General features: G+C 42.6%; 1 protein-coding gene across 4 annotated transcripts in view; it reads left to right on the plus strand.

The window, feature by feature from the left end:
* Positions 1-9,327, plus strand: part of PSPC1 (paraspeckle component 1) — a 92,196-nt gene that overhangs the window by 2,614 nt on the left and 80,255 nt on the right. For all 4 annotated transcript variants that reach the window (XM_018554718.1, XM_018554720.1, XM_018554717.1 and 1 more), the window contains exons 2-3: positions 5,054-5,355; positions 7,856-7,951. In XM_018554718.1, coding sequence (XP_018410220.1) covers positions 5,054-5,355; positions 7,856-7,951 — 398 coding nt within the window. The remainder of the gene's footprint in view (positions 1-5,053; positions 5,356-7,855; positions 7,952-9,327) is intronic.

The following is a 9,327-nucleotide window of genomic DNA, read 5'->3' on the forward strand; positions in this document are numbered from 1 at the left end:
GGGGATTGTTATCCCCCTATATAATAGCAATAACAATAAGTGCAAAAAAATAAATATAAATTTAAAAAAAATAAAAGTAACACATAAAGTAAAATAAAATAAAAGTCACATATAAAAAAAGGGGGAAAAACCCCCCCAAAATGTTTAACTCCCCCACCCCCACGTTTACGCGCCTATAAACGTAAATACGCGTCCGGTGCCCCAGCGCGCAAAAATTACAATTGCGCTACACATGTTACATATCGCCGCGAACGTCGCAGTGAGAGCAATCATTTTAGGGCCATCAATCACTGATAACACTAAACTGATGAGCGGTAACAGCTTTTAAAGCGTCGCCTAGGGCCAATTTTGGGTATTATCGTTTTTTGAGGTTTCGCGCGCGCACGCAATTTTAAGGCTTGACATGTTTAGTGTCTTTTTACCCGACGTGACCCCGTCTTTTATATTTTACCAAAAAATTGGGTAATAATAAATGTTTTATCATTTAATATAGGGGAAACTGTTTTTTTTATAAAATTTCGGTAATTTTTCCTTTAATATAGTAAAAAAATAAAACCCCCAGTGGTGAATAAATACCACCAAAAGAAAGCTCTATCTGTCCCCAAAAAAGGGTATAAAATTCATTTCAGTACAGCGCTGCATGACGGAATAAATGTCAGTTAAAGTACCGCAGCGCTGAATACTGAAAAATGGCCTGGATGGGAAGGGGGTTTAACACCGCGGATGTCAACTGGTTAAGGTACTTGAAGGAGTTTTTGAGATTTAACTCCTGAGTTTAGTGTCACTTTAACAATAATCCATGAAGAAGAATGAAAACAATTAGATCTGAGACTTATCAGAGGTTTAACCACTTCAAGACCAGGTGTTTAGACCCCCTTCCTGGCCAGGCCATTTTTCAGTATTCAGCGCTGCGGTACTTTGACTGACGTTTATTATCTCATTGTCACAGGTCGGCTAGAACTATGAGGCGAGTGAAACGCACTCACCTCATTGTTCTACTTTAAGGCTTCATAATAAAGTGTGAAACTTATAACCTCAGAATTTGACACATTATACTTGACCACTGTAAGCACCACAAGCAGGGCTATATGGTTTTCCCCAACCCCTGTAACACATCTTTTGCTGGACAGCTCAGTCAGCATATAAATGCAGAAAAAGAAAAGGCAAGTGAAAGAACAAAAAAGGAGGAATTCGTATATTCTGTAACTAGGATACACTAAAGGTGCCCATACACATTACAACCATCGCAAGACTTTAGTCTTGCGATGGTTGTAAAGTAATTAAAAAAACGTACGCTCTGCCCATCTTGGACAGGCAGATCGTACTTGCGATCATCTCAAGCCCGCCCCCCTGAGGGGCGGGCTTGAGATGACCGCAATGCTGAACGGGCAGTGTGCGCGTGCGCACACCGGCCAGTGGGGCATTGATCTTAAGATCATGCTAAAAACCAGCCGAAAATCGTACGATTTTTGGCTGGTTTTCTAGCATGCTCCTAAGACAAAAGACGTGCGACCGTACAGTAAAAACGGTCGCACGCCTTCCATGCACTTTACGATTATCGTACGATCGCGGGATTTCCCACGATTATCGTGCGATAATCGCACTGTGTATGGGCACCTTAAGGCTGATTTATAAAGAGTTTAGAATAAATTGTGTGAACATTCTTTTTAATTATCCAATCGTGCAGAGGATGTAAACAGAAAATTTGCTTTTCATTTGTTCAGATAACTGGAATGAATATTTATGCAATCTGTGTGCGGTTTGCCAACTCGTTCAGAAAAACCACCTCAATATTTCCTTTGCCATGTGCATTAGGCTACATTCACACAAGCACTCCTGTGTTTAGCCTATTTAACTTTTTAACTTTATTTGACTTTTCTCTGGCGTTCAGAAGTATGTACGTTTAGCTGTGTATGCGCAGTGAGTTTCAGATCCTGGATGTGCTGAATATTCAATTTTCTCTCAACGCAGCTAAACCAAACGCACCTAAACCAAACGCACCTAAACTCGTGTAAATGCCAAGTTTTGAATGATTCCATCTAAGATTATATGCATTTATATGTGGCCAGGAATGTCCTCCAAACCCCAGCTTCAGCTCCTGGGGTTAGCAGTGGAGTAACTAAAGTTACTCCACTGCTAACCCCAGTAGTAGAAGCGATCTTCTGACCTTGCTATCCAATGCTCTATAGGATGTAAAGTATTTTAGGTTATCCTATAAATAGTAGAAGGTGCAATGTGTTGAGCTGAGACATTGGGGAAAATGGAGAAAGCTTTGTGCCTCGCAGGGATTTAGGGAGAAAAAGAACTTGGGGCTCAATTGATTAAAGAGCTCATAACAATACCTATAAAGGCTTTGTGTAGCTTTCAAACTGAGAATTTAACAGACCAATTCTACTTTCTATATAAAAGGTAAACACAGAACTTTGACAGCAATGTTGCAATCCTTAACCCTTTGGAAGCCCTCTGGAACATTTTTCAAATCAGCTGCCCACGCCATTTTTGCAATACTCTGTAGTGAGTGCTACTCCCCATTCATGAATGAACAGGAAGTGATGTAAATCACAGCCTGTTCATTCATAACTGGCGACCCATAGTACTATGTGTCAGTTATTTACAAACACCGGAGTGATTAAACGATCACTTCAGTGTTTGCCCTGCACAGGAGGATCGGTAAATATCAATGATATTTATCGATCCCCGTTCGGCCACGCACAGAGCCTCTGTCATTCGGAAACTGACAGGCATACTGACCTGGCCAGCCGGGAACACTTTTGTTCTGCCGTATGCTGTACGTCCTTGGCAGGGAAATGGGTGAAGGAGAACTATGAGGTGAGTGATTTCCACTCATCCTCATAGTTAGAGCCGACCTGTGACAAAGAAGCTGTCGCAGGTCGGCTCTATAGATCTGGAAGTGAGCAGAAACATGCGCCGATCCGCTCACTTACCGATCGTCTCCCTGCAGTGAATGGTGACTCATTCACCGCTCCCCACAGGGTTTACCCCCTCCCCTCTCCGATCCTCCAGCGCTAAGTGGAGAAACGGACGGGAGAGGGGACGGGCACAGCAGGCTCTGCATCTAGATAGGCAGAGCCAGCTGTCACTCACGCAGCTTGCTGGACAGTATTGTCGGGATCCGTCCCGGGTGCGGTGCTCACAGTATATCGCAGCCAATAGCCCGCTACATACTGAGCTTTGGGTCACGGCAGGAGGCTAGTATATGTCCTCCCATGACCCGGAAGAGAACTATGGGGACAAACACTTACCCCATAGTTCTTTTAATGACTACTTTCTCTATTTATTTATTTTTGATACATTGATGATCGTATGTAACCAGGTCTGAACTTGCAGCACACCCGCATCAACACTGGAATGTGTGTGGAGTTCCTGTATTGCTTGTCCATAAATCTGCACATGCGCAGTGTTCCCCTGGGCGCTCCCCTCGGTCCTCCTGTAGATTTTATTCAGTGTTGATGGGAGGATCCAGGGGTGTGTCCGGGAAACACTGCTCATGTGCAGATTTATGGGCAAGCAATAAAGCACCTCTATGACTTGAGCTGCAGCTAACGATTATTTTCAAAATCGATTAGTTAGCCGATTTGTTAAGTTCGCTTAATCAGTTAATCGGGATTTTAAAAAAAAGGCTCCAGTAATGGACTACTAGTTTGTATTGAGATTGTAGTCCATCACAGTGTGGTGTGCAATATAGTGAAATGTAAAGTGTAAAATTATACAGCAATCAATGCAGAATGGCACCGGCTACAGAGGACTACAAATCCCAGCAATCGTACATTATACAGCGCAATGCAGAATACCACCAGCTACAGAGGACTACAATCCCAGCAATAGTACATTATAGCTGGTGGTATTCTGCATTGCGCTGTATAATGTACTATTGCTGGGTTTTGTAGTCCTCTATAGCTGGTGGTATTCTTCATTGCACCACTGTATAATGTATTGCTGGGATTTGTTGTACTCTATAGCTGGTAGAATTCCGCATTGCGCTGTATAATGTATTATTGCTGAGATTTGTAAGTCCTCTATACAACGCAATGCAAAATACTGCCAGTTTTAGAGAAATACAACAAATCCCAGCAATAATACATTATACAGCGCAATGCAGAATACCACCTGCTATAGTGGAGTCCAACAAATCCCAGCAATACATTATAGATATAGTGTACAATGTATTGCTGGGATTCGTATTCCTCTATAGCTGATGGTACATTGCTCTGTATAATATACAGTACAGCACAATGTACCATCAGCTATAGAGGAATCCAAATCCCAGCAATACATTGTAGAGCACCATGTGTGGGAAAGTGCAGGCTTACCTGAGCAGTCTTCCAACAACTTGCTTCTGAGATCCGGCCTGTCTGTCAGTGGCTGTCGTCCCCCCACGCCTGCTCCTCCTTACGTCTTCCCCGTGTCCCTGTGCCAATCATGGATGTGGGAGGAGGTGCGGCGTGTGGATGCGGGCGGGTCTGGCAGCGGCGAGCATGGGACAGGGAGGAGGAGATTAATCGATGATTGAAAACGTTGACAACTTTTTCAATCATCGATCGATTTAGTCGATTAGTTGCGTCCCTACCCCAATGCCTCTTTTGTACTTGGCTTAAACAGATTGAGTACAGATTGTATTTGATCTCTTTTCCTGATTTTTGCGTCCCAGGATCGGACAGTTTTCAACACGAAAATGTTCTAAAAAAGTGATGGTAGCAGTTAAAGGGTTAAAAAACTTGGTTTCCGCATTGAAATGCTCAGCTAATGCATACTCCCTTTGCGATCTCCTTGCCACTGTTTTATTGCCACATTACTTTGACGGGCATGGTAGCAAATGAGTGCCCCTCACACAGTCAATCTGTTCCTCTGATTCACAGAGCTGCAATATTGTCAGTAAGGCCAGCAGCCAATGGGACCAGCAGAAAGAATATACCTGCAAGCATGTCAAAGCTTTTACCTTACAGGGGCAGCAGCAATAACCGTTGTTGCTGCTTATCAAATTGGACCCATGGAGGCTCAATCTAAATTTATATCCTAACATTTCTTTTCCTAGGAATCCAGAACTCTTGCCGAAATTGCGAAAGCAGAACTTGATGGCATGGTCCTGAAAAGCAGACCCCTCCGCATCCGTTTTGCTACTCATGGTGCAGCTCTAACTGTTAAGAATCTATCACCTGTTATTTCAAATGAGCTACTCGAGGAAGCATTCTCCATGTTTGGGCCAGTCGAGAGAGCTGTGGTTATTGTCGATGACCGTGGCAGAGCTACTGGCAAAGGATTTGTGGAGTTTGCAGCCAAACCTCCAGCAAGAAAAGCCATGGAGAGATGTTCAGAAGGAGCTTTCTTACTGACAACGTAAGTTTTGGGGTTTTCTTTAATTGTATGTGAAACCTTTGTGTATATTAAAGGAGCATATATTCGAGTTGCTGTTGTATTAACATTTTAAGTTATTATTTTCATAATTTTCTGAGTCCTCTTGCTGGACAGTACTACACCAGCAATGGCTTTGCCTATCCGGTAGAAATCACAGCCCCCAGAACACAGATCCCTCCAGGGCTGCTTCGGGTTGGTGTTTTCATGTCTAACACCATGCTTATCTACCTATTTATTTTTTAATGGGTTTTAAACCAGGTGTTGAAGGCCCCACTCCTTGCTTATGGTTGCATAGTGTCAGGGCTGGACAAATTCCAGGATCCAGGTAGTCAAAGCGCCTTTTAAAATGACAGCTGGCACCTAACTTTTACGTTTTCTCTAGCTGTTGTCAACGGAGCTGGCTTTCAAAAAACAGTGCTGCTGGCTCCTGGATTAGACAAATATAGCGCCTAGTTCCTAAGTTAACTATCAGCAGGCCCAGGCCGCTTCATGTTGAAAAAGGAGGTGGTTGGCACCAGGCAGCTATAGACTTAGACTTGCTATTGGATCTGGTGTGCACTGGTATGATGAAGTCTACTACCTGGTGCAGTTAACTGATATTTTATTCATGATTTGATTCTAAACTGTTCTGCGGATTGGGTTTCCTGTCTGGTTGGTTGAGCAATCTGCGGGTCATGATAGAAACATGGGGACTGCTGAGTTCCCATTCTGAAAATTCTAGTTGGTTAGCTGTCATGCTAGCCCCCTGGGTCCAATACTTTACCGCAGTTATGCAGGTAAGAACCTCCTGGATTTTCGGATTTTTCTGGATTGCACGGTTGTTGAAATAAAGCTGCTGGGTTAGTGTAATAGCTGACTATCATTTTTAGACTGTCAGCAATGGGTGTCCCCATATTCTCTTGCGACAGGTTTACTTTTGGACCCATTTACACTTTAGCGATTAATTGTGCTGCATTAGAGTGTGTTACTTTGCACACTAGGGTAGTTTATTCATTATGAATTGGTGTCCATAACAGGTGCGATGATTAAGTGTACATGTGTGAATGGGCCCTAAAGGATCTAGGACGGGTAGGAAAACTCCAGCCCTCCAGCTGTGGTGCTACTTCAAATTCCACTAGGCCCCATTCACACTGAGCGATTCGGTAATCGTGCGTTTACACGCAATTTGCATTTTGCGCGATATCGCGCAAATGGTTGCATTGAGCAAACTAGAATCGCGGCAAAATCCGCTCCAAAAAAGGTCCTGCTATAGCGACGCACGGCCTGCGACATCGATGGACAGAGCCCCATTGCCATGCATTGGAGAGCGATATCGCGCGGTAAATATCCACGATCTGCGCGATAAATCGCTCAGTGTGAATGGGGCCTTAGGCATCATAAGACTCTTAACAGGCATGACTCCCAGAGGAAGATGCATGATGGGAATTGTATTTTCACCACAGCTGTTGTTTGCCTTCCCCTAATGTAGGATGTAGTACCCGATTCTTTTCCATTTGGGCTTATACCTGCAGGGCTCAATGTCTGAAATGTATTGTCGGTGACTTTTTGGGCATTGATTATTGTAGCAGCTCATTATAGTATTAGTGCAAGTTAAATTGTAGACAAAAAATGTGCATTGTATTTAGCTGCCTCAGTTGACAGTCCTGTATCATTGGTCATTTAAATCTTATTGGATAGGCCCTTAGCTGGTATGTGAGTTTCTCTTAAACTTAGCTGAAAATTTGTTTGAAAATAATTTGGCAATGGCAGTGTATATATTTCAGTCCTGACTTGTTCCTTTATTCGTTTTGCTGCCACTGATGTTATGCTTATCGTCGTTGGCAGGACCCTTGTAAACCGACTCCTGGTCGCTCTAGCAGCCAGCGAGGTGTGAGGCAGAAAAGCTGTACATGTAGTTGTTCAGTATAGGACTTCCTGGCTGCCAGTCAACATGTTTCCAGGACTTAAAAACCTTCAGGACTAAGTAGGCTCTGTCAAAACATGTCAAAATAAGTAGAATGCCTTTAAAGTGGATCCCTCCCCTGCTGCTCTAGGCCCCCATTTGATGGAGCTGTTGGACCAAATATTTGAGCCTTGTGCTTTAGTTGTGATGCCTTGTGTAAGATTTCTAGCTACTTTGGATATTCTTGTGAGATTGGTTATTTGGGTACACAACTTTTCTCCTTTTCTGGAATCTTCGTTCCTCAATATTTTGAACATATTTTTAAGAATAACTGCTGACAAAGAGCAATAATCAGGTAAACCATTAGTCAAAGAATAACAGAATAAAGTGTCACGTGCAGGCATAACAAGATCATACAGAGCTAGGTTTTCAGGTATACATATCACTTATGGTGGATGTTAGGATGCAATATGGCAGTATAAAATAAAAAAAGGGGTCGAGCAATAAATGCTCATCATCCCTACAGAAATGAATTTTTACTTCTGCCAGGAAATGGTACATAGTTGGCTTGATTCACAGTAAGTATATTCTTTTTGTCAGGACTCCTCGGCCAGTTATTGTTGAACCAATGGAACAGTATGATGATGAAGATGGTCTGCCAGAAAAATTTATGCAGAAGACTCAACAGTATCTTAAGTAAGTTTAACAAAGGCTAATACGTGAAAATAACTTTAACATTGAACGTCTCTTATTTGCTTCCACATTGATTTCCTCACTATACCATTAAAAGCATTTTGTTATATCGGTTTAAGTTCAAAACCTATTTGTTGTCAAAGCCCTAGTCCAATTAGAGAACACCTAGTATCTAAAAAATAAATATAAACAAATTAAAAAGTTTATAAAAAATAAATATAAAAAAATTTGAAAAAATAAACATTATTGGTTTCGGCCTGACATTTTTTTAAGTTTTGGTTTTAAAATTTCCATTTTGGTGCACCTCTAATCTATACTTCACTATACTAGTATTCATACTATACTGACATTGTGCCATGCTGGACTAATATACAGGTGAAACTCGAATAATTAGAATATCGTGCAAAAGTTCATTTATTTCACTAATGCAACTTAAAAGGTGAAACTAATATATGAGAGAGACTCATTACATGCAAAAGCAAGATAGTTCAAGCCGTGATTTGTCATAATTGTGATGATTATGGCTTACAGCTCATGAAAACCCCAAATCCACAATCTCAGAAAATTAGAATATTACATGCAATCAATAAAACAAGGATTGTACATAGAACAATATCGGACCTCTGAAAAGTATAAGCATGCATATGTACTCAGTACTTGGTTTGGGCCCCTTTTGCAGCAATTACTGCCTCAATGCGGCGTGGCATGGAAGCTATCAGCCTGTGGCACTGCTGAGGTGTTATGGAAGACCAGGATGCTTCAATAGCGGCCTTCAGCTCTTCTGCATTGTTCGGTCTCATGTCTCTCATCTTTCTCTTGGCAATGGCCCATAGATTCTCTATGGGGTTCAGGTCAGGCGAGTTTGCTGGCCAATCAAGCTTAGTAATCCCACGGTCATTGAACCAGGTTTTGGTGCTTTTGGCAGTGTGGGCAGGTGCCAAGTCCTGCTGGAAAAGTCCGCATCCCCATAGAGCTTGTCTGCGGAAGGAAGCATGAAGTGCTCCAATATCTCCTGGTAGACGGCTGCGTTGACCCTGGACTTAATGAAGCACAGTGGACCAACACCAGCAGATGACATGGCTCCCCAAATCAAAACAGACTGTGGAAACTTCACACTGGACTTCAAGCATCTTGCAGTGTGTGCCTCTCCATTCTTCCTCCATACTCTGGGTCCTTGGGTTCCAAATGAGATGCAAAATTTGCTCTCATCAGAAAAGAGGACTTTGGACCACTGAGCAACAGACCAGGTCTGTTTTTCTTTAGCCCAGGTAAGACGCTTCTGACGTTGTTTGTTGTTCAGGAGTGGCTTGACAAGAGGAATACGACATTTGAAGCCCATGTCCAGGATCCGTCTGTGTGTGGTGGCTCTTGATGCACTG

Source organism: Nanorana parkeri, unplaced genomic scaffold, assembly GCF_000935625.1.
Source record: "Nanorana parkeri isolate BGI_ZX_2015 unplaced genomic scaffold, ASM93562v1 scaffold169, whole genome shotgun sequence".
In the NCBI taxonomy this organism is placed as follows: Eukaryota; Metazoa; Chordata; class Amphibia; order Anura; family Dicroglossidae; genus Nanorana; species Nanorana parkeri.